Here is a 27375-nt window from a genome sequence, read left to right as displayed (position 1 = left end):
TGTGCTCTCTACCTGGTAAAGTTATTACTATTATATATAGTGTGCATGTTTGTGTGTGTGTGTGCGTATATATACACTAAATATAAAATATAAATACTATGTATGTACAGCTTAGTATACATACAAAATATATATATAGCACAGTATATATACATACACTTTATAATTTATAAAATCTCATATATAAAACTATGAAGTTTATGAGAATCTAAGCAGTAAGCAAAGGTCTTGTAATATCACTCTTGGCATACATTCCAGCAGCAAATATTCTAAAAAATAAGAATATAAATGCACAGTGTTGAAATAGACTATTTTTTAAAACTTCAATCAATCAGGATTCTCATGCTTGCTTCTTAATAATGCCTTCATAAAGTTTTTTTTTATTGCATGGCAGAGCAAGCTGCATATCATATATCAACAGTAATATAGTGCTTGACTTCTTTATGCATTACTTAACTGTAAATGTCTATAAATCCAAATGAGGTGTTTAAATTTGAAGATACCTTACATAGATGGCAATACCTTTAATTATAGAATCATCACTTCTGCCTGAATTGCACTTAAAAGTTAAAGTTCCAACTGCTTCTATTATTGGAAAAGTACTAATAACAATTATAACTATACCATGAAGTATTAAAAGCTGAATATTCAATTTAAAGGCAGCTAAAATAAAAATGTAATGAAAAGTGAACCCATAAAAAGCATGCAATTCATACACATATGCTATATAGAGGCACTAAAGAGCAAGGAAAAGAACTGTGGAGTCTTTATTATGGTTCTTCTTTTCATATTCTCTCTCCCTTACTGGCATTAGAGTAGTATTATAGTGAATATTTCTCATCCATGGAGCATCATTTTCCTATGTCAAAATTTATTCTAAGGCACGCATAATCTCAGACTAAAAAATGTAGACTTTCTAAATATGGCAAATGCCTTATTTTATTTTATTTGCACTAGTTTCAAGTGCTTAGACAAACATGGATACATCTTTATTTTTCACATTTGAAATGGCTGACCATTTTAATCTGGGCCAGGCAACTTACCATCATTACGTAGAGTGAGAGGTGTCGGAGGACTAAGTACTCGAGCATTCGTCACTGTATTTTTCACCAGACAAATATAGCTCCCGACATCTGATGTTTGTACTTTGGAAATATAAAGGTTGCCTGTCTCCTGGGAAATGAACCGCCGGCTGTCTTCAGCCACAAAGGAAGGGAACTCGTTAAATACCCAACTATAGATGATCTCTGAAAATACACAAAATTTGGGTGTTGAAAGACAGATCAGATTATTTTACTAACAAAGCTCAAAAAATAAAATCTTTACGACACATTAGATATATTGCAAGGCCATACATATTTGATCCAAATATCTATATACTGTAAATTAGTATCTTATATGCAAAGAACTGTTGTTCTTAATGGACTACAGGAAGATCTGAAATATTTCTCAGGAATGCTTGGCATTTATCCATTCATTCATTCTTTCAATTCCAACTGCATTTCAGTTCAAAATAAAATGAACAGGTATTAGATACTCAGCACTATGATGATGCTTAAAATAGAAAAGATAAAAGAGACAATTTCCCATTCTCAAAGATCAGTTTAATGGGGAAGACATACCTAAACGTATGAAACAATGTGGGATAAAGAGATACTTTAATGTAAAGAAGGAATGGGAGAGGGGTGCTAAAGCCATCATATTGATCAGTGAAGACTTCCTGAGTTAGAAGACACCTAAGCCACATTCATTTACTCGTTGATTCAGCAAATATTGGTTGAAGATCACTATAGGCCAGGTATGATTCCAGGTGAAAAAAAGAAAAGCCTGTGCTTTTATGGAGCTTCCATTACAGTGGGAAGACAACAAGAATACACAAATAAATACATGTCAGGTAGAGGTAAGTGCTGTGAAGAAAACAAAAGCCTTTTAAGGGAGCTAGTGAGTGACAAGGATGAGCAGGACACGTGAAAATATATTTTGAAAGCTCTTTCTGACTGCTGGGTAGAGAAGCAATAGTGTGAAGACAAAGCAGAGCTTGGGAGGAGGGGAAACAGGAGGGATGAAATACAGGAGGGATGAAATCCACTAGGAGGCTATTTTCAGAATAGCCATAAAAGATACAAATGGTTTGCACTAGAATGGCAGTGATAGTGACATTAGCAGGGATGTGGTAAGAAGCAGTTAGTTTGTAAAAATGTGGTGGAAGAGTTAACAGACATTGCTGATGAATTATGAAGTGTGAGAAGAAAATTCAAAGATTAAGGTTTTGGGCCAAAGTAACTAAACAACTAGAAAAGTATATTTGACTTAAATGAAATAGAAAGATTACAGAAAGAGCAGGTCTCTGAAGATGTAGGTGAAGTGAAACCAGGAGTTTAATGATGACAAATTAAATTGACATACTATCAGATATTCAATAAGAGAATTTGAAAAGGAAGTTGTACATTCAAATATTGTTGCCAATCCATTCAAATCCTGATAAGCGTTAGAATTGCCTATGCTATGGTTGAAAGAACAGACTCCAAGGTCCCTTTTCCCTAGAGTTATTTATTTAGTAAGACTAGTTATCTGAATTTTTCAAAAAACTCAACATGTAATTCTAATCTACAGTGAGGCTTGGGAAACCATATTTTATGTCTGTCTGTCTTTTCTCTTGCCAACTTGCTTTTTCCCCTCTCCTTCCGTCCCCTTCCTTGCTTTCTCAGACCTATCAGGGATTGTCAAAAAAATATTCATACTTCTGGCCCTGCCTAGCTTCAAATGAGGAGCCTGACATTTATTCAACTTTTCAGATACTCAAGCGGAGACTTGAAGATTATCCATCCATATGGAAAATTAGTGTAACGAATTTCAAATCTTTATATATGGATATATTAACTTTGAATAAAATCCCTCTCAGTCTATTACTATTACTACTTCATGTTTTACCTTAATTGAATTTACAACCAACCTAATATGTTCAGTAAAGTTGAATTATTAATTTTCACAAACGTGTTTAAGAAAGGTGATGTCATAGGTTAACTCCTGAGAACTGGAAATATTTACATAGACATCATCTTAGGAAGGTGTTTCCTATGCAGTCAACTGATGGACATTACAAATAGTATTCCTTTTATCCAAATGTCCCCCCACCACACCCCATTTTCTTTACTTAGTTTAATTTCTACTTGTGCTTAAGTTCATTGGGATTTCCAGAGGCAGTATAGTCAAGTGCTGACTTGGCTACTTAGAGATGGTTTAAATTGAGCAAGTATTTAACCAACTCTTTGAGGTTCATTTTTCTCATTTGTAAAATAGAAATAATATCACCTACTTCATAAGCTTTTAAACAAGATAATATAGCTAAAAACTAAACATATAATATGAATTCATAAAATATGAAAAATAACGTTTCTGTTATCATCCCCCTCCCCCCATAATTATTAGGTTAGAAGCTCCTTCTATGTGTACCATTTAAATATAAAGCAAACAGTAAAGAGGATCTAAAACAACACTGAGAGAATAGGGGGTACTTGAATATTATTTGATATGGTTAGCACAGACAATTTTGATGATGAGCCGAATGTTGATTCTAAGCATGCTTTAGCCAATATTTTTTTACGTTCACGGCATACATTACAGTTCTTTATCAAAAGCCTGAGAATTTTGAAATGTTATATTGCATTAGCTCATAATTAGAATATACTTCTACAACATCAAAAACTTTCAAATACTTTAACAAATGTTTTATAAAGGAGACTATTTTCATAGTTACAGTTACTCAGTTGGCAGTCTTTAGTCCACATGATATTTTATAATTTATTCAAAGTATCCATGGATTTTACTTAGAGGAACCCTACAGAGTATAATTGAAATACTTCAGTCTGTTCTCACATTGCCCAACTAGACTCTAAATTCAAAGACTTCTCACATTTATCAGTATGAATCTTTATAATTTTTATAATGAGAGTTTCATTTGTCATTCACACATAATTCACAGACATTTTAATATATTTCAGTTTATTTTAGATTAGATTTTACTGGGGTTTTTTCAATTTGAGGTTTATATTACTTGAAACTTTGGGGAAAAGAAAGCCACAGCCAATTAAAGGACATCATTCATTGAAATCAGTTTATTTTAGATTAGATTTTACTGGGGTTTTTTCAATTTGAGGTTTATATTACTTGAAATTTTGGGGAAAAGAAAGCCACAGCCAATTAAAGGACATCATTCATTGAAAGGTTAGAATAGGAAAAAAAATATACAAAATTGGCATTTTCTCAAATTTTACAGGTAAAGGAGTATTTGGCAGCTCGAAACTGTTTATTTAGTTCTTCAAATAAGTTTTTAGTTTCACATAGGAAGACATTTTGTAATTCCAGAAAGACAAAAAGTAGAAATGGTACACAATAGAAAAGCTGAAAACCTAATTCGGATGGAATTTTCTGCCAGCATCAAAAAGGAAAATATTGAACTAAGTTAAGTAACTTTCATTTTAAGATCCCTGTTTACTTTCTTCTATAAGCTTTTTCGTTATCGATTAACATTTATTTAATATCCTTTTCAAACTTTTAGTTACTATCATTAAAAAAATATAGTTAATTTGTACTACAATGTCAGTGTTACAATTATAAAATTATTTAGAGAGAGTAAAAAATAGTTGGCTCTTGTGCCATAACCTTTAGCTTCATATACCATTTTGTACCATACTAACTATTCTTGGCTCTTAAAAATAATTGAATTAATGTTGAGTTATTAAATGGTAAAATTTAGTATTACTGTTCACTTCAGAAGATATTGAGAGTAGTTGATCAACTGTATTTTCTTTTTTTTCTGAGATTCTTTTTAATATTATGTTTAGATAAAGCAATTAAAAAGGTTTGAGTAGGTCTTGGTGTGATTCTTCATGAGTAATCTCTATTTTAGCACACAGTGACTACTTTTGAGATATCCTGAGCATGTAGTTTGTGAAAGTCTCCCTGGAGAATGCTTTTGCATTTGCTTCTATAGGAGCCCCTTTGGGATACACCTGCTTGGGATCAATTTTTATGTTAAATTCCACTAGTACATTCGTTGATACTATGTGGTAGACATTTGGCCTACAAACCCATTTGCTATGTAGGCTTTTGGTTTGTCATGGGAGATTATTTTGTCTTCCACGCCAAGCTAATGAGAGTCATTCTAGTTCAGTAAGGGTATAGCCCATTCAGGCCCTGGCTTGATGCAAACATTGCTATTCCAACTTCCACTTTTAAGCAGACCCAAAGACTTGTCCTTTGACCCATCATGATAATTCATCTTTGAGACCCTAGATTTTAGATCCTGTTTTCATGACATAGAAACAATCCACCTTGCTGTCAAGATCTCCTCAGGATTAACACTAGAAAGTATGCCTTGGATTTTAGTTTCTATTTGTTTCTGACACCTGGGGATTTCCTTTTCTTTCGTGTGAGTTCAGCTGGATATTGAAATCTTCTTTGCTTTATTTTACTCATCCTTTCCAAATTTTGGTAGTAGGACAATTTCCAGGTTGACTCTGTCTCTTGCCCTAGTTGAATGTCCAGGTTTTATGACATTGCACACTTTGAATACAATTGCTGCCATTGACTCATTGTCAAAAAACAGACAATCTTCTCTTTGCTCCCCTGACAAATAAGATGATTATTTAAATGACATATTTCCACATCTGAAGAGTGTAAAAACAGAAGTACCCAAAAGGGCAATGATGCTCATTTCTCATAACTGCTGTGCCGCTAATGAAAAAAGTGTGAGAAAGGGGAATGAAACTGTATACTGGACTCTCTGAAGTTCTTGAAAACAATTTCAATGAGTGATCAATGTGATTAATTTCCATATTCTTTAATATAACTCAAGTTAGGAAATAACCATTATTTTTCCTAATGATGTGTATATACATCAGAGGCTTTGGGTCAAAGGATTTGGAGAGAACACAATGGATATAACATCTGAGTCATTTACTGACCTAATTAATAAGACAACTCTCCCGGGGAGCCTATTGCCTTTATTCTTGTCAGCCAGAAAAAGGAAAACTTAATAATAATAATCAGAAGCTTTTCTATTTGTATGAAATGCTCAACTTAATAGTTTATAGTAAAATTTTCAGTTAATATGCTGTATTTACCCAAATCTTTAATCTTATCCTTTTCTAGCTATTCCTATATTTTGAGATTTAATGTTATATCTGTCAGATAACTATAATTTGTTCTTTACTATAAAATATAACCTTTAGTATATTTTTTAAATAGTTTAAGTTTTGCACTTACAGTTTGATTATTTTTGTATTAAGTTTTGCTGATGAAGCTTGGTTGAGTATATGTCCTAAGCATTTCAATATTTACTAGTTGCCTTACAATCACATTTATCTTCACAATTGCCTCATTCATTATGACTCCTCTCCCCCCACTTTTTTATGACTTAGTTGAGGTGAAGATACTTGAATAGGAGAACTTAGTAAGTTACCAGAAGAAACAGTAGGTTTTAAAACTTGACACAATTATTTTCTTTTTAGAAAAGTTTGTAGCTGATGCTATCACTTTGGATTCTTTAATAAATAAAATCATGAGAAGAATTGTGCAGAATTATTCAATTAGTTATCCATTACTACTGAGCATAAGGGGATACAACCTGAAATTAATAGAAAATATCTTTTTACATTGCTGATATGTACCTTCATTATGATAGAAAATGTCGCTATTGGCCATATCAAGTACTCTTGGAAGACAAGGGACTAAATCTATTTTTTTTACCACTCCATCTACATGAGCCAGCAAGATGCCTGGTGTTTAGTTGCTCAACAAATATTTGGTGAATAAATGAATAGATAGGATAAAAAATATCTATGTATGTATTTATATAAATCTCTGTAAATTTTAAGAACAAGAGTGGATTTATTTTCATATTTTAAACTTCACTGAAAATTTTCTAAGATTAAAATGAACTATTTTGGCCTTGAGAATATAAGTCAAAGAGGATGCTTAAAGTTGGACTAAATACAGACATTGAGAAATAAGGTAGGCAGTTTTAAGAATCTGGATGATACTGTCAATGAGCAAAAGAGGAAGAGTCATTTTTACAAAGGTACTATGAAGTATTTTCATGATTTATTCTACTAGGTAAGTTACATGGAATCTTAGAGATTGAAAGGACATTAAATTTTAAGGTAGTTCAATCTCTTTCTCAGGTTAATAGCCTTGTGGATGGTCAGTTATTTTACCTCTGCCTGAACAGGTTTATTAACACTTTGTTGAGGAAGCTGATTTGGCTGCTGAAGTTGTTAAATGGATTATATTATAGATCATTTTGTCTACTAAATTTGGTACAAGTGCTGAGATCAAGACAACTGGGATATCAACAAGAAGCAATAAATTACATGCAAAGCACTTTTCAGAGTGTTATGGGGATATGTGAAAGGAACTAACTTCAGATGGGGCTGGGAAAGGAGCTAATTTGAGAGTTTACTATGAGTCACACATTTTACACATTTTTCCACTTTGATCTTTTCTCACCCACCCTCCCAACACACACACACACGACTAAGTCAACATCATGAACAAATAAGACCGTGGCCTTTGTAATCACAAAGACCAAGGTTTCAGAGATGGCTGCCTGACCTACCAACTATATGACTTCTAGGCAAATTATTTAACTTTAATAAAGCTTTAATCTTCTCATCTGTAAAGTGGAATTAATGCATAAAAGGGTAGATTAAATGAGATATGACATGCTAAGATTAATACTACAAAAATAGATGTAGTTAGTTATTATTTTCATTATAATCATCTTCAACATCAAAGGTCTGAGTCTCAAAACAGGTGAAGGAACCAGCAGAAAATTACAGCTAATGTGTCAGAGAAAAAAATTCAAATTTGTCTGACTTACTCTAAGCCTATATTTTATCATTATGTCACACTGCTTCAATTATTGTATTCTAGTTTTTCTGAACCTTAGCTTCAGTATCCATAAAATGGGATTGTAATGTCTATATTACGTGGTGGTGCTGAGGATTACATCAGCCACTTACATGAGAGTGTTCAGCATGCAGGAACTGCTCAGTAAAGGTATCTATTGACTCAGCACATATGACCTAGTGTAATTCAGATTTTGGTACAATGCAGATTTATCTTGCACCTTGTACAATTGGATTTAATTTCTACAAGTGCCAAAAATTTCACCTATAAAACACAGCCAGAGGCAAGGATACTGAGAGTAATAGTCAAATAAAGCTGTCTGACTCTTGGTTACTACTGAATCAAGATATTTTTTTAAGATGTTGTGAAGAACGCAAGAGAGAACACTTGTCATATGTTTGAAAAATGAAATTACTTTAATACAAAGCAGGCTTTATTATTACATTAAATTTTATTTATCTTGGTTGAACAAAACAAAGTATTAATTCTCTCTCTTCTTTTTAAGATTGTGAGACATGTATTTTCATTATGTTTGTTACCTAAAGTCAAAAGCAGAGCTCTGCTTAAAAATTATAGTATGTCACCAAGACAAAATAAAACTTAATGTGCATATAATTCAAAACACCTTTAGCAAAACAAAAAATAAAGAAAAAATATTTATAATAGATACAGTACCAAACTGGCATTCTCTCATGATCCACAGCTTAAAGAACTCTGAGCTAGTGGTCTCCAAGTTTTAGAGTTCAAGTGATTACAGCCACTGGGTGACAGTAGCTATTTTTATTTTCTCTGTGGAATGCTTCACAGTATGGAAGACATTTTTATCCCAGGACACATGTGTCTAGATATAAATGTCATTGCTAACTCTTTTCAAAAAGTAGCTGAAATTTCTTGTTATGCTAAGGGTTTGTAAAATTATTTGTATTTAATTTTAAACACTATTGGGTCTCGGGCCAGCATTTACTCAACAGTATGCAACAGTCAGGGGCACAAGGTCTACTTAGGCTCCAAACTTCATATCAAAAAGCATCCTCTCCAGGCTTCCCATAATTCATTGTTAAAGTCACAGATCCCAGCTCTTTATCAATACTAGAATATCTGTGTTCTAGAATCTTGCCAGAGAATATGACCTTGATGTACCTATCAAAATTGTGAAGAACTTAGCTCAAAAAATAAGATATGCATAGAGAATTACCAGAAGTCTGTTTAGTTCATCCATTAGATATGACCAAAGGAATCTAAAAGTGTGTCCTTCATTAAATCAGAATATTTGAGAATAATAACAATAGCAACAATAATAACAGTAAACACATTGATTTTGTCAGGTTCCTAGAAATAGAGTCAGTGAAGGGGATTCTTTTGAACATAATTTATTGAGAGAATATTCCCAAGGGAAAGAATTAAGGGAAGCAGGATAGGTTAAGTAGGGAAAAACAAACAGACAAAACAACAACAACAACAACAACAACAAAACAATGAAGCAAGGAGGATGTGGTCCCTGCCAGAGATTAATTTAGTAGGATGGATCCCACTTGGGGTTCTCAAACACAGTATTGGTGAGTGAGGCAATGGGAGGCAGAGTCAGCCATTTGTACCCCCTGGGTCAGTCGGTTATTGGCTGCTGGCTGGGGGGGGGGGTGAGGTATGGAAGGGCAGGGAGAGCAATTTTCCAGGTGAGGGAAATTTTCTGGAGAAGGGCCAGCAACCAACACTCATCGCAGCTGCTGCGTAGGTGGATTAGCTAGGTGAAGGACATTTGGGTATGGTACCAATAGGATCTAGTAAACTTGTATTGAATTTACTATGTGCCAGGCAGTTTGCTGTATTATATTAATCCCTTTAATCATTATGGAACAGGCAGATGAGGAAACTAAGATACAGAGAAGTTCAAAAACTTGACTAAGAATTATTACTAAGCATAGATCTTTATTTCAAAAAAAAGAAAATGTTAATATGGCTTCAAGTATTTATTATTTTAAGGTATATAGGTATGGGGTATAATTTTACAAATTAAAAGTTTGGTGCTTAAAATAGCAACTAATCAGAGCAGTGTCTAAATCCCACTCAACAGAACAAAAGCAGATTGCTGATTATTACTTCTGATCACTAAGTCACTTTCTAATTAAACCATGGTCAGAAAGCCATACAAGACTTATCTATGTAAAATAGTAAGGAAGTGTCCCTCTGGCAGAGACCAATTATAAAATAGCAGTACAATGTACCTGAAATACACATGTTCATAGAAGTAAAGGAAATATTATTGCACAGTTACAAACATGGATACTTATTACTGGTTTCCTCTTACATTAGAATTTACAGAGTTTTCCAAATATTTAACCATAAAAATTCCCATAAATAATTTTAAAATTAGCCAGTATTTTCTGGAATCAATGGAAGACCACAAGATAGCAGTGTTTGATGAGTAGAAAGGATTAATCTTGGCCAATATTCCAAAGAGAGGAAAAGGGAAACCTTGTTTAACAGAATAAAGTTTTTGATATTCCTGTGTTTTATTTAGTAAAGTATTACCTTTTATACAAATAATATGTCTATTTACATATAACTAGAATAATTAAATTTTAATTTAGTTCTATGTATTAAAGGCAAAAGAAAATTCATAATTCACTCAACATTTTTCATTGAAAGTGAATTTTTAGAAGATGTCTTTACTTCAATTTCATGCTACGCAAATTTTGTTATATGAATTTGAAGATTTATGGTAATATAAATATTAACAGAAGCAAATATGAGTTTTATAAATTATCCCTCTTCTAAGTATGTGAATCACAGGGGACAAAAACCTCAAAAGATGTAATTTCCCTAAATTTTCCATGTTAAATGTGGAACTGGTTGCTTTTGGGTTGCATTAATCATATAGTCACAGCAGAGAATCTCCAGGTAAGATAAATTATTATAACACGTTTGTCCCTCAACTTCTTCTTACATTCAGTATAATTTTTCATAAATGTTCTTCGTGCTTTTGTGGCTTAACTAACGCTCATTAATCCTTCATGCTAATCTTTAATGACGGTAATTTATTTGTCACATTTCCATGCACCATATAGAAATAGTAGATATTGTCTATTTATCAAGAGGCACTGAAATGGTTTTTTTTTCTGCTCTGAAGGTTTGTCCCTATGGTTCATGTGCTTCAGAAAAAAAATACTAATCATAAAATACATATTTATCTCTGTTGATATGTAATCACTGTAATAAATCTTCAAATTACTATTCATTCAAATTCATTTAGCATAAAACTTGAGTTGAGTTCTTGAAAAAATTAAAAAGTTGGTATGAGATATGCTAATAATATAAATAGTACAAGACCTATTTAGAATTTATTTTCTTTCTTATTCTACATGGGTTTTTTCTGTAAAAATCAGATGGTTTTTAATTTTTACAATTATGTTTATATCTTAGTCTCCAAGTAGTTAATTTCACCAAATTATCATCAAAATGTATTTGTGAACTAGACCTTACGATAATGTCTAATATTGAATAATAGAGGGTTTTGAGCAATTTAAAAACACATAAAAAACATCTTGAAAAATGGATGCATTTAAAGTAATTAAGAGTTGCCATTGTTTTGAACCTAATATTGAGGTTCTATCCGGAGATGTCTAGCATACAAATACTATGGAAATAAAAGGTGCGAATGAAAAAAATAAACTGTTGATTCTCCATGAGTCAATTACTTTTACATTTTTCCTCTTTTCCTTTTTAGTTATTTTCCCAGAAGTTTTCCAGACTTTGGTTTTCTAAACCGGCTTTCCCTCAATCAGTTCCCATACTGCCTTAATCTTTAATACTTTTTCCAATTCCAGGATATTGCAGGGATTTACTTCTTAAAATCCAAACGTGTGCAGATTTCTTTTTTGAGTATCAATTGCTTAAAGGTGTTCTGTGTATTCTCCACAAATGTGGGCTCTGTGATGTATTTCCCCACTCAAGCCTTTGTTTCTAGTTTGTTGGTTAATTGATAATCCTAGTGATTGACTCAGCAATATTTTCTGAAATCTCAAGACTGCTAAGAACTGTAATAATGAAAATAAAACTACTATAATTTTCTTGGAACCCAGGAGGGTTACACAATATTGTACTTTTATAAATAGGAAAACTGTATGTCTGTAGGGATTACTGCCAATTTCAAGAGTACAAACCAGTTGTTAGGTGGATAAATTTAGTCCCAAACCAGTGATTTAGGAGCTGACTGTTAAAGATGAAAATGATGGATTTTGATTTGTAGGGATTACCCAAAGACACTGTGCTGTGCACAAACTACTAAAATGGAAATCAAGAAAGATTCAGGGCACATCACGTCAGCGAATGGGCAGGGTGGGAAGACAGGTTGATTTTCTTTCTTTTTTTTAAATAAAAACATTTATCTGACATATACATATATATTCAATGCTGGTACTTATCTCTTATTTGTAATTGGAAGGAAAAGCTTAAAACACTGGTGTTAGTAACACAAATCATATCATAGTAGAGTGACATGAAATGTGAAAGTACCCAGCTTCCTACTCCAGCTGGGACCTCTGTGTAAGAACTGAGCCACATGGGGTTCAACTCCATGAGCACACGGAAGAGTGTAAGGTAACATGGCACCATGAGAAAAAAACGTGGCTTTATACCAATGCAAAAACGTGTTTGAGTTTGCACCTAGCAGCGGTGCAGTCTCCAGCTAATTATCTGACTTCTTCAATTCTGTTTCTTCACCTGCAAAAATGATCATAATAACCTAGATTTTAGGATTTCATGGAATATTTCAAAAAAGTGTTAACATAATTTCAGGAATATGATTAGTGTTCAAAAATGGTCCTTATTATCTAAAATGCTAGCATATAGGCATATATATGCATACAAATGTACATAGGTTTTTTGCTATGTTTACCCTCTATGCAGAATCAACCTAGCAATCACTTTTAAAAACCAAATAAAACACAACTTCTTACTTAAAAATACATTTATGCATAAAAGAAGCATTTGGCTTTGCATGCCAGTAATATTCCCACATGCTATTCTCGTTTCAATTTTCCATGCAAAAACGTACAGCTTATGCAGAATTAAAATATCTGTAAATTGTATACTATATGTTGTTCTGCAATGTGCCATCTCACATCAAATTGGAGTTTAACAGCAGTTTTACTCTTTACTCATGTCACATGCCTACCAATAGTCCTTAAGTGTTATAAAAAATGCTTTATAAATTATGATATTGGGTAAAGNATTATCTAAAATGCTAGCATATAGGCATATATATGTATACAAATGTACATAGGTTTTTTGCTATGTTTACCCTCTATGCAGAATCAACCTAGCAATCACTTTTAAAAACCAAATAAAACACAACTTCTTACTTAAAAATACATTTATGCATAAAAGAAGCATTTGGCTTTGCATGTCAGTAATATTCCCACATGCTATTCTCGTTTCAATTTCCCATGCAAAAACGTACAGCTTATGCAGAATTAAAATATCTGTAAATTGTATACTATATGTTGTTCTGCAATGTGCCATCTCACATCAAATTGGAGTTTAACAGCAGTTTTACTCTTTACTCATGTCACATGCCTACCAATAGTCCTTAAGTGTTATAAAAAATGCTTTATAAATTATGATATTGGGTAAAGCTTACCTCTTTATAAAGTAATATATGAAATAATTGAAATCTACAAGTTTTTCCAGAAACCCTGGGAAAGCATATATCCTATTACATATGTAGATATGTTGTGATAAGGATATGAGACTTGAAGCAATGCCAAATTCTAGCCAGCTGAATGAGTTGTATAGGTCCAATTAGATTGACATAAATAAAACTTACAAAAGAAACAATATGATTATTGGTTGCTTTCACAAATGTTGAAAGTGAAAGAGAAAATGAATGAAGCAAAAGAAGTTTAAATGAACTAGGAGAACCTATAAGCACAGTTCTATGTTCTATTTCCTTTCTCTTGCTTGTTTTAGCTGATTCAGTTTGTGGTGAATACTTGTTAATATAAAACCTTGTCATCTTTGTTTTCTCATTAGTTATTTTGCTATCAGACCGCCATTTGGGGATTTTTGCATTATTACTTTGAACTCAGCCTAAGCTTTTACTTTAATTACAAAGAAATGCCATCAAAAAGGATGCTTTAATCTATCGGGGGGAGGGGGGAGAAACATACACTTTCCAGTGGTAGATCTTTGCTGTAGAATGGTACCAATACAGCACTGGTTTTATTAATGCTGTAATGAAGTCCTCAGATAGGATTGCCACAATTTTAAAACTCAGCATGATAGCTGTGCTTTACAAGTGGACAAGTGCTGTGTCATACACCAATATTTCCATCAATGATTGCATCATGGAAAAAATGAAAATGAACATGCAAAAGGTGACCAGGAGATAAGATAATGTTGACATTGTTGTAATTCTATACCTAAATGATTACATAGTGTGGTAGTATCTTTATGAGAACACTAGGGTGCTGGCCTCTATGCGGCCACTCAAATTTTAATAATAACTTTGAAATACCATATTCCTCTTTGCTCACGGCCTATGCCTTTCTTTTCCAATTTCACTTTTGTAAAATAGTAGTTAGTTTATTCAATATCTTTATTTCTGTGAGTGAGTTCTCTCCAGTAATACCAATATTTAGAAGATCTAAATGCTAAATAGTATAAATTTCATAAATTTAATGTTGATATATAATATCATTCTAAAGCAGTAAGCTTCCTATTACCTAAATAAAGTGTTCTCAGTCGCAACACCGTTGACAATTGGGGTCAGATAATTCTTTGTCAGCAGAGAAGGTCCTGTGCAGTGCAGGATGTGTGATAGTGCCCTGCCTGTCCTCCTCGTGCCCTAATTATGGCAGTGAAAAATGCCTCTAGATATCGCCAAATGTCTCCTGGGCCAAAAATCATCTCTGGTTGAGAACCACTAATGTAGATTAATCCAGAATTGAAATATTCTGGTTATCAACCATTTGGGCTATTTAGTGATTACTATATTTATTTATATTTCATTTTACAAACAGATCATTAGATAGGTAGATAAAAGCTAGCTGCTTTAATTTGTTTTCATTTTATTTTTAAGGACCGGATACTATACCTCTTTCATGATTTTAGTTCCACAACATACATGTGTAAAGTAGGCATTCAGGACAGTCTTCTGAATTGGATTTGAAATAGGACTCAATTATATTTACAACACAGAACTATAAGGAACATTATTTACCTTTGGATTAACCGATCAAAATATATTTTAATATTTTAATAATGTTTCAGACTACATTCTTCCTATTAATTATCAAAATAATTGAAAAAATATCAAAGATTCAGTTAAATATATATTGATACAATGACACAACATGGACACTATCGGATTGTCATTTTTCTCTTCTTCATATAAAAGCTTACAGGGTGTAGAAAACAGATCAGTTATACGAGCTTCCTAGTTGTTTGATTCACCATAAATAATTTACCTTGCAAACATGAAGACTTGTAAGTAACATGGTGAAATCTGAAACAATATATTTAATTTACTTCTTTTTACTCAATAATTTTGAGGTCAATTTGTTTTTTTTCACATTTTTAAAATAATGAAATATATATTTCCAGAACTTATTAGTTTGTATTAAAAATGAAATTCATATAAACTAATTCATAATAATGGAAACAAAATGCAAATTTATAATAGATATAATATAGGAGAAGGAAACAATTTGTAATTAAGGTTTTGGGTTATGAGCTAAATAGACAAGAGAGCAATTGGTTTCCCACATTGTTATACAGAAATTTTCAGATTATTAAGTCACTGTTTTAAGGTATTTTGTTGACATGACCTGTAAGAGTCCGCACAGAAGTTAGAAATACTGGGTGTTGGTAAATCTGTTCAATAAAAGGTAGTAGTCTCTGGGCAAAGCTATTCAAATCTCAGGGTTTACAAAGAGTAATGAATTATCAGAACTATGATCTACAGTGAGTAAAAACATGTAGATACTAATTCAAACACAGGGCAGACAATTGCATTCTTCCAGACAGTTTTTCAGTTTTTAATTTTGCAAACCCTGGCTTCACCACTTATTCTTTCTGCAACCTTGAACAAGTTACTGAATGTTCCTCAGTCTTTATTGCCCTATTTTGAAAATAAAGACATTATTTTCCTTCACATTATTTTGTTAACTATTAAGTAGAGATGACTTAAGTGATGTATGTAGCTTAATGTTTGGTGTCTAGCAAGCAGTCACTAAATGGAATTATACTATGAGTTTACAATATCTTTTAGAGAAATAAGATTTTTGAAACAAAACAAATCTACATGAGGATAAAAATTTCAAGGTTGTCCTAACTCTGTTGACATTAAATTAATAAACTTTTTCCATTTTATTTGGTGTAAACTAATTCAGGATTATTACTTGCTTCTCGTACTTTCTCTCATGTGCTATTATTCCTGAGTAGATCCAAGATCTGATTGCTTCAAAGATTCAAAGAATAAAATTTTCTTTTACATGTCACATAGTAACTGTTTTAGTAAATGTACTAAGTAAATATACAAAGCATTAACTATGTGCCAGGCATTTTGCTAAGACTGATTATCTCCATTTTGTATAATTAAAACTAAGGATTGATAAAATCAGTCTTTTTTTTCACCCCGTACAATACAAAAAGGAAGTGATATGAGTATAGGTGCAACCAGAATCTTAGAAAGTAATTAAAACAGTGAAGACTTTGCTGACATTGGGAGCTACTTGTCCTATGTGACTGTGGATTTGGAAACTATCAGGATTAGCACAGATTACATCCCTGCCTCCGTCAAATCATTCAAAACTGAAATTCTTTGTTAATTTCTGAGAAAAATAGACAATATTTAAAAAGTTTTACAGCCCATTTTCATGATACAAATACTGCCTAAAGACAGAAAACACAATGGTGTGTACTTTCAATGCAGGCTAAACCTTCTATAGTTTCCTGCTTCCTGGTTCAGTTTCTAGATTAAGGCATTCTATTAGTTAAACTTCAGAACAAAGTGTTGTCACAGTTAGAACCATTGGTTTACCACTGGAGAAGCAGTGCTATTACGGTACTTGCCCATATGCTTGACCTCTTTGTCAAGCTTCAGGCTGCAGCTCCTAATAGGTTCAGAAAGAGCTCATATCCTAAGGGAAAAGCAAAGTTCTCAAGTACATTAAAAAATAGCCCACAGTTTTCCCTTATCTCTTCCCCTTCTGTTTTTCTCTTATGTCCAATATGAAGCCACTGAAATGACACCCAGAGTGATCCTTGTTGACATAACCTGGACCACAACCCGAGAACGCACATCCTGAAGCACAGCCCTGTCACTGCCGGCCATTCTGTCTGCATCTGCGCTGTGTTAATTGGGTGAGGTCAGCCAGTTTTCTCTCTCCAGACTTCCATTCTCCCTAAGGGGAAGAACGGTTCCAGTGAATGATCCGCCATGTCTAAAGGGCACTCATTTTCGATGCTTGTTAGTGTAATGCCTCTTTGCAATGTATAAGGACAGCATAAGAGAAAGCAGTTATATCACTACCCTCCAGACTAGCTTTGCAGAGCACTCTTGGGACTGCAGGTCTTAGCAGTCGACTGTCTTCTCCCCATCACGCACATATTCTAATTAGAGTCACACTGCTTATTATATTTATGGGTCTAAAGGAGTTCTGCTTAACAATATTTAAAAAAGAAAACAACAAAAGAGCCTATTTGAAAAGTCTATCTTAAATACACAAATTAATTAGAAAGATCATAGAATTAGCTAAAGAATTATTTTTCCCCTTTTCCCTTCAGAGTTTTCATCTGCTAAATAAAACGATGTAATATGAAGACCTATTTTATACATATTATATTAACTTGATTAACCCATGTATGAACTTAGCCCTGTCCCTCTCATGTGGTAAGAATCCTATAAATATTGTTTTACTTTGTTTGCTTGTTAATGAAAAAATAGGCTTTTATAACATATGCCTGCCTTGCCAGTACTTAAAATGTAAGGAGAACTGCATGTTTAACACAATGAACTTCCACTCCAGCCAAGGATGTTTTGCTTATTTATATGGTGCTTGAGATAAAAAACATTTTCTTAGTCACATTTTGTGGCTTGATCCACAGGGTCTATATTATCCTCCATATGCCCCGACCCTCTCTGGATGCCAACCAGCCAGTGGGATAGGGAGAGATAAGGCTGTGATATTTGATGTTGTTTGGGCTTTTTAATAAGTTTCACATATAACCCTTTCACTGTTATGGCAGAGTCTGAATTTTTTCTCATCTATTTCAAAAATGCTACTAGCAGCTAAGCACTTAACAGCAGGCAGTGTCCTTTTGAGAGGAGGTAAAAATGTGTGGACGGTTGGAGGATTAATTGGATAATGCTTTACTAGTTCCTATTATATGCTGAAGAAAAAAGAAGACAACTATATACAGTCTTAGAACTTTACTAAACAGAAACAACTGAAAGAAAACTAACTGGATGCATGCTCAGGCAAGATGCTAATTGTATTTAAGTAAATCAGCCAGTGGACAGATGGATATTTATGTCTGTACCCCCTGCTATTGATCATCCTTTGGTAAACATTTTTTTTTAACCTCCACAAATGTCTTCAGCAGGTGGTAAAAATAATGACTATGCCTTCTAAACATTGGAGAATGGAGCTGTGAAGATGAAGCCCTTCTACTTTGCAGAGTATCATTCTTGAAATCGGTTTGATGAAAGGAATAGGATTCCTTATTGCTGGTGGAAAGACAAAATGAAGCTTGAAAAGGGGAATCAGAATAATATAAGAGAAAGGCAATGAATGCCCTTTATAAAACTAAATGAGAACTGGACTCCAGAAAGGAGGGATGAAAGAGGGGCCAGGGAATACATCTGTCCTCCCCTGCTTTACACACAAACTCCTTGACAGAGGATGAACTAATAGCTTGGCAATTTGAAGTTCATAGGTTTGGCAAAAGGTGATACTACATAGAGCATAAGCGGGCTAAGAAGAGAACTTTACAACTAGTGCACAAAGGACTAGATGAGGCTAACTTACATTGTTGCACTCTTTTTGAAGGATATTTTGACAATACTTATCAACAAACTCAATACTGAGTCTTTCACAAGAAATTTCACCACTAGGAATTTAAAGAAATAATTACAAATATACACAGATATCTATGAATATTCACTGTGAAGCTATTTACGATAAGATTTTTAAAAACTTAAGTATCTAACATCAGAGTAGAGGTTAATAAATTATAGTATCTTCCTGGAATACTATCCAGCCATTAAAAAAATTGAAGATTAAATAATTTTTGACATGGAATGATGTTTTCAGTAATATTGCTCCTTGAAAAAAATCTAGTACCTAATGTCCTAAGGTGTGTATTGTATGCAATTAGTTAACTTTTCTTCTATTCATTTAGGGTAGAATTAGCTATGTACTGTCGTTGGGAGAACTAAGAAAACAGCCTCTCAAATCATTTTTTTGTAGGGCTTAATTTTCTTGTGGAACTCTTGTGGAGAAAGTCTAGTTTCAATACACTTCTTCCAGGCCAATATTTTATAAAATCTGAATAATATCATGCTGTTATTCATTTATTAGTCTCACTTCTTATCAAATAAATATAAATATACAGATAAGCTATAAATATACACATATTTGAAGATAAATATGGATTCCCGCTTCTTGATATTGCTGTTTTCCGACTATAAGCATTTATATTTTTCAGGATTAATAATGTTATAAGAATATATATATCAAAATAACCAGTTTGTTTTTCAGTTTCATCATAGATTATTTTCATATCCGTTTGAACCATTGTACACAAAAAAATTATTTCTTCTGTTTCTTTAAAAGGAATGAAGGTAGGGGGAAATGGGTAAGAGTAATTTAGATAACGTTTCTATGGGGCAAATTATGTCCTGATTGCTTATATCACATGTGCATGATCCTCTAATGTAAACTGGGACTTTTACCAATTGTTAATTGCATTTAAACTCAAAGATATGCATATTAATACATGGAACTGGTTAATGTTCCTAATGATTCTGTCTAGAGACTGCGTAGATATAGCCAAACTCTATGGATTAAGAAAAAGATTCTTCAAAAGACAGAAAAAAGGAAGAAGGGAAAAATAACTACTTTTGGTTGTACTGTCATTTCAGGTACATCAGTATTATTCATCCTCTATTTGTTTTTTAAAATAGAAATTGAAAGAATCATAACTATGAAAAGAAGAAAATGTGTGCTATCAAGTTCCCATATTCATAGAGAAGGAAAATGCATATGTCATTCCAATTGAAGCAAACAATAGATACTATCATTAAAATTACATATAAATTTTCAAGCGTAGAATGATAGCAACATAAAAAGTAGTAAGAAGACTTTCCTTTAGCTCCACAGATATAAATGCTGAAAGCAAGTTCCATTCATGGAGAAAGTAAATTAAGAAACTGCCATATGAAAATTGAAAGAAACACACAAAGACATATACTTCTTCATTCAAAGATTGATACTCCAATGCACATAGAAGCTTTATTCGTAGTAATCTAAATTTGAAAACAGTCCAAATGTCCATCAGTTGGTGAATGGATAAATTGTTGTGCATTGAGACAGTGGAATACTATTCAGCAATAGAAACAAACTACTGCCTCAGCAACAAGGATGGATCTCAAAAATATTATGCTGAGTAAAAGAAGCCAGGCCCAAGAGATAACATTCAGTACGATTTCTTTAAAAAGAATTTCTGGAGAAAACACAATTTAGGGACAGGGGTGGGAGTTGGGGGAGGAAATTGATTGAAAAGAAGTTCTGGGGAACTTCATGTGGTGATGGAAATATTCTATGCTGTGGTTACGGTTGTGGTTACATGACTCTACTCTTTTTTCTCAAATTTCATTGAATTATTTTAAATTTTATTTTCCAGTTTGCAAGATCATGAATAAAATTGACTTTTATGCTAAAAAAAATGCATTGGATCATACTCTTAAAATTGCTGGTACTCATTATATGTTAATTATACCTCAATAAAACTAATTAAAGTAATTAATATTCAAAAAGTGAGATAAAAGAAAGAGAAAAAAGTACTAATGACTCAGTCATGAAATTTCTATTTAAGAGCATTAATTAAAATTCCTAAATTAAGGTAACATTTCCTATTTGTCTTCATTTCTTTATAGAAATGATAGAAATATAGATTTATATTACTTCTGATTAAATAACTATGTTACTACATTTATTTTCCTGAAAAGAAAACAATAAAGAATGGTAATATTATCTTCTGAAAAATACATAATGAGCTAAGATGGGTTTCATGAGCCTTATTAGTTGGTTTAAGAAGATTAATTAACAGTATTTATTGAGCACCTGATAACATTCAAGACTGTGTTAGCAACATACAAAGTACACAAAGATGCATGGACTGCCTCGGCAGCCTACATCATGTAAAAAAATATGGCAAATGACTGTCACGCAGTGAAGTATGTGACAGAATTTAGGCAACAGAAGGAAACTTGGGTGTAGACACTTAGGAATGCTGATGAGGGATGGGGGTAGAAAAAGATGAACCTTTGTTACTTAGTTGATCATATAAAGATAAAGTGAAGGAGACATTATCATCATAATCACTAAGTTACAGAGTATTTACAATGCAGCAGGCACTGGGTAAAACACTTTATAAGTTATATTGTAAAGTCTTTTCAACTACCGGGTATTGTAAAATTTTGAAAATGAGGAATTATGATAATAACATGCTATATTTCTTCCTCAAGGTCACATTGCTGGTAAGAGACAAAATTGAATCTTTCTGACCCCAGAGCCCAAGAGTTAAATACTTACACTATTCTTCTTTTAAGGTGTGTACGTTAAAGAATGGGTGTAGTTTCAACAGATAGAGAGGGAGATGGAGGGGCATTCCTCACACTGGAAATGACATGATCAAAGGTGAGGAGGCAGGAGAAAAAGGATACATGTTTTGAGGCAGTGAGTAATACAGATAAACAAAGATTAGGTTTTCTATAGTCCAGTGGTTAACTATAGGGACTCAAAAAAGGATTGAGTGCCAGGTTAAGGAACTTGAAGATAATTTAAAAGGTGATGGGGAATAATTGGAGATTTCTACTGATGATGAATTCACATGGAAAATACATTATCGTGTGACATACTAGCAGTAGTGGTCTGGATACTCTCTGGAATTAGAAGAATGGTGTTAACTGTCTAGAAATTCTGACGCAGTCACTTTTTTATGTTCAAACTCTACATTGGTCACCCCATTTCTTTCTTCTTGCTTTGAGTTTTAGAGCAAGAACTATTAGGGAAAATCGCATACTCACATAAATATGCTTCTCTACTAATTTATTATTTTCCAACTCAGGTGGGCTTCAATGCTGCTTGGTAATTCTTTTTTTCTTACCTAGCTCATTTCCTTTCCTCCTTTCATTTTGACTCCTAAAATCACCTACTTTTGTCTTTGGATTGCCAATATCACCCCTGCTTCCCTTACTGTTAGCAGATGGCTTCACTATCTACTTACAGAGGAATGAGTCCATTGAGTATAAACTACTTCAATTTCCATTTACTCTGTCTCACTTGTGAGAGGCAGATATGCCCTTCCTGAGGTGGACCTTTCCACTTTGTTCCTAATCATATTTTCTTCTGCCTGCTCTGGAACTTTGCTCCAGGATGCCACCAGCTTAACTTCTCAGTGCATTTCTTTATCTGCTAGCTCTTCAATTTCCAAGTCTACTTATGACTTAAAATTCAGTACTGCCTTTCCCTATCTCTATTGTTTTCAACAACAAATATACTGACAAAATAGTTAGGTCTTACTGCATCTACTAATTCTTCAACCAATTAAAATATGGCTTTAGTTCTTGCCACAGCCCTGAGACTGCTTTCTGAATGATCTCCAATTGCTTCTCAATAGCCTGGTGAAATAGGTGTTCCTCTGTCTCATTCTATTTTACTTTTATAGGGTATTCAACATTGTTTAACGCTTTATCCATACAACAATTCTCTTCCCATTTCTTAGGCCATTACTCATTCTGGCTTTTCCCTCTCCTAATATCAATGGTTTCCCTCTTTCTTTGCTAGATCCTCCTGTTCAGTTTGCCCCTCAAATATAATTATCATCTCTTCCCTTATCCCCTTTGCTTTGTTGGCTTTATCTCTGTTTTCTAGTATTGGGTGACTCCAACATTTACATCTCTAAGCCTAGCTACCTAAGTTTCTGGACTGGATTTCAATCTGCTCCTTGCAGTATGCGCCAGAAGTTTCTTAAATTCATTATGTTTAAAACCAAAATTGTCATCCTTTCTCTCTCCTTTTCTTCCTTTTGTGTACTGTATCTAGTGATAATCACCTAGTGACCAGCAAGAAGCTTTAGAGACGTGCATTCATCCATGCAGTGAGTGTGTCTGGCATTGTGCTAGGGGAAGTACCGGGAATATTTCGAATCCCCTCCTTCCACACTGCTGCTTGAAGTGAGATAGGAGGTACCCAGTCGCCCTGGGATTGGGTTTCAGGCCATGCCTCTGAGTTTCAGGCCACTCCTTTTGGTCTCAAAGCACTGAGTCCTGAGCTACTGTTGCTGATAGCACCTGTTTTCAGCACCAGCACATGGAGATTGAGACCACAGGAGGCAGACTTGTGCAATCTTGGTGGCCAAGCACACTCAGTAAAACAGGAGTTTATCCCTTGAATGACTTCCTGCTGGAGATGCGAGAGAGCACCTAGTATATTTTAAGCGTATTTGGTGCATGTGATGGAATTTGACCGGTGAGCATGCTCAAAAGAGACCAACTGAGCATGTGCAAGGCTATCTCACATGATTTGTTACATAAGTGAGACTCACCCAGTTAGTTGAATATTCATTAAATAGCATGAATATGTATAGATAACCAAGCTATAAAAGTTGAATCCAGGAAGAAGACAGAGCTGTAGCTCATTCTTTCTGAAGCCAGCCCATGCTTCACTTGTGAGGTGTGTATATCTTACTTTTATGTTAAACTTGCCTTTAGCAAACTGCTGCTCATTCCACAAGCCAGCCTGCACTTTGTACTAAACTTGAAGTGTGTATTTCTTACTTTTTTATTAAACTTGGTGTTGCCAGTGTTGAGTCTCTGGAGCTAGGCTGTGCTTTCCTTGTGAAGTCTTTAGCAAACTGCTGCTCATTCCACAAGCCAGCCTGCACTTTGTACTAAACTTGAAGTGTGTGTTTCTTACTTTTTTATTAAACTTGGTGTTGCCAGTGTTGAGTCTCTGGAGCTAGGCTGTGCTTTCCTTGTGAAGTCTGTGTTTCTTATTCTTTACATTTAATCTGCTTTCAGTTTCTACCATGACTCTGTTCTTGACTTCTTTCCTGCTGTGGAGTCAACAATCTGGTGGAAGATGGGGTGGGTTGAAATCAGCTGTCAGACTTCCCCAGACCCTCTCCTCCAGTATCAGAAGTACATTTATAAGAGTCTTGTTGATAACTGTCCCTTCCTGACCTCTTTTTTTTATTTGTCTTTTTAAAATATATATATAGAGAGATAATATCAATATTCTTTTACAGTTTGATCATTATTTTTTATAATTCTCATCACTTCCTGAGGGTTCTCTAACTCTTATGCTCAGAGCTCCTGCCAACCACCCCAAACTGTTAGTTCTAAAAATGTCGTGGATGAGCAAGTTTGCTTTTTATGTGTGTTTTGAAATTGAATGAAAACAGTAAGTATAATGGTCTTTACTTTCCCCCTTTCCTCTCTTTTTTTGATAACATATAAGACAAATACAGTGTTTTAATAACATAAAATTAGTGCTATTTGCTAGGAGATTTTTATATACGGACTCTAGGAAAAATATGTCCTGTCTCTCTTCTGGGGTTGCCTTTTCTCCCTACACTCTTTTCCCCAACCTTAAGCAGTACAAGAAGAAAGTCTACCTGTAGTGAGAAAAATACAACAACACACAGAGCAAAGCAGAGCTAAGATAAGGAAAAGATGAACCCTGGTAATATTCTTTTAATTCCTGGGACTTCCAAGCTCTGGAGCCAGTACATGCTGTGTAGGAGTTAAATTTAAGCTATTTTGAGTTGGGCTTCTGTCATGTACAACCAAAACATGCTAAATAATGTATGTTTATTTCCTTCCCCCACCCCAACATGTAAAAAGAAAAAGACAATCATGGAGAATTAAGAAAAAGATGACCTATCAAGAGTGCTTTTTAAAAACATGGGACTGGGAAGAAAATTTTGGTTTACATCAGGGTCAACATACCCAGCCTATAGGTCAAATCTTATTTACTCACTGATTTTTTTATGGCTTGAGTGTTAGGGATGGATTTTACATTTCTTTCTTTCTTTTTTTTTCTAGAAATATTTAGTGAATTTACTTAAATGAAGGAAGTTTAAATTATACAGAAATGAAAAATATTGGAAACCTACATACAATAAAAAGTAAATATAAAATAGCCAACTCCATGGACATTTCCAATTAAACATTCATACAAATACATATGTACCTTTTTCTTTATAAAGAAATAACATATCCATACATGACATGATGATTTTGGCCAAAAAAAAAGATGCTAAAAATATTCTTAAGTTTTAAAAATACTGTGGAATATGTTTCAACAACATTTTCCATGAATGTAAAAGCTTGATTTAATTCCATGATTTTATCATGCCAGGAAGATGGTTGGTTTTAATTTTTTTAGACAGATATTGATGAAAAAACGTTCAAAAGAAGAATGAAAAGCGTATGAAATCCAAACACTAGTGTACATTGAATGAGTTTTATTACAACACAGGCATCCTCATTCCTGTGTGTTGCCTACAGCTACTTTTATGTGACAGTGGCAGTTGAGTTGCTGTGACAGAGACTACATGGCCCACAAAGCCAAAAAGATGTAATATTTGGCCATTTACAGAAAAAGTGTGCTGACCTTTCATTGAGAGGAATTTAACGTCAAAGAGATTATGTGTGTTAAATACAATGTGGACAAAGAGTAGTAGGATTTCTCAGAGACAAAAAGCAAAGAACTGGACTCTGGCATTGTTGATTGTATTATTTTTTGTGCTAATCAATCTGCATTCAAAACCAGAGCCTTCTATTTACTCCCCTTGGCTTTTCTTTTTCAGAATCCGTGTGATTACTCTCTGTTTCCCTTAAAGATCTACTGTACATCTAGTTATCTGAGAAGTTCAGAAAAAATCATATCAACACAGTACATTATTTTAAAGAATTCTATTAGTTAAGCGTTCTTCTTAGTTCCATTTTTGATTATAGAAACTGAGGCTAGGATAAGTTTTCCTACTTGCCTTCTCAATGACATCCTAGCGAATGGTATAGACAGGATTTGCACTCAACTACCTGACTTTATTATGTATGTGTTTGTTTTTACGATTTTCCCTCTTGGATCAGAGTCAGTGAGAAAATATTATTTCTTTGGTAACTCACACATGTAAGAGGAGAGGAGTATTACATTCTTTAGAAAATGTGAGACCTTTAATTTATGAGCTCATCAATTTAATCTAACTTGGCTGCACTTACCACATTAATTTAACTGTTTGACCACCTTGGCCAAACCAAATGAAAATGGAAATTCATATCAACATAGCATGAAAACACTATTACTCCAGGCAATGTGAACCAATAATCAATGGATTGAGTAGCTTACTTCCATGGCCTTTTATTTTCCACATTCTTCTGTGTAGAACTTCTCGGAAAGGGGAAAAATGTTAGACTATTTTAGTTGGGAATATATGGTCAAATCCAATTAAACAAACAAAATGTCAAAATCCCAAAACAACCTAAGTAAAAAATCTTTTCCCTTATGTTGTATCTAAATACTCTAAGAAAAATTGCAGGTTGAAGTGTTTGCTTTGTGGTATCTAGTTTTCCACGTGTAAACTTTGTCAGATACAGTAAAAAAACCAAAGACTCCAACCTTGAGTTTTCCTTTCCAATGACATCTAGAGGATATAATACAACAATGTATATAGCAAAAGAACAAAAAGAATAAAAATATTCTAAAATGAAACATTTTAAGATCTGTGAAGATTTAAAAAGAATGTCAAAATATTGTCAATCTGTTGATAAGTACCAAGTTCAGAAACTATCAAGCAACTAGTTAAAGCTCTTGTTATAAATGCTTCAATGGTCAGCACAGTTTGGGTTGAAGCAGTCTTTTTCTGTGTTAACTGAGGGTATAAAATTTGTATTTTTTTTACCCACATTGGAAAACATGCATAATAAAAAAATAAATCTATATAATTCCTTTAGTCCTCTATTATTTCATTCAATATGCTTGTATTCTTTAGCTTTCTTGTTTAGTTTCTCAATAATTGCTAAAATAGACACTTAAACATTGCATTATTTTATTTGATAAAAATACTAAAATTTATATATATGTGTATATATGTGTGTGTGTGTGTGTGTGTGTGTGTGTGTGTGTGTGTGTGTGTATGGGTGTGTGGGTTTGTCTGTATAGATTTACTTTCATA

The 27375-nt window shown here is 33.5% G+C and overlaps 1 protein-coding gene across 1 annotated transcript in view; it reads right to left on the bottom strand.

Annotated features, from left to right (window-relative positions):
• Nucleotides 1–208: 208 nt before the first annotated feature.
• LOC103605371 (contactin-5-like) overlaps nucleotides 209–27375 on the bottom strand; it is a gene marked incomplete at its 5' end in the record, with an annotated part of 101337 nt that continues 74170 nt past the window's right edge. Inside the window, 3 exons of the mRNA XM_008589942.1 lie at nucleotides 209–269; nucleotides 504–663; nucleotides 1044–1247. Coding sequence (XP_008588164.1) covers nucleotides 209–269; nucleotides 504–663; nucleotides 1044–1247 — 425 coding nt within the window. The remainder of the gene's footprint in view (nucleotides 270–503; nucleotides 664–1043; nucleotides 1248–27375) is intronic.

Source organism: Galeopterus variegatus, unplaced genomic scaffold (assembly GCF_000696425.1).
Source record: "Galeopterus variegatus unplaced genomic scaffold, G_variegatus-3.0.2 Scaffold5769, whole genome shotgun sequence".
Classification (NCBI taxonomy): Eukaryota; Metazoa; Chordata; class Mammalia; order Dermoptera; family Cynocephalidae; genus Galeopterus; species Galeopterus variegatus.
The sequence above is the reverse complement of the archived record's forward strand: the minus strand, read 5'-3'. Positions and strand labels throughout refer to the sequence as shown.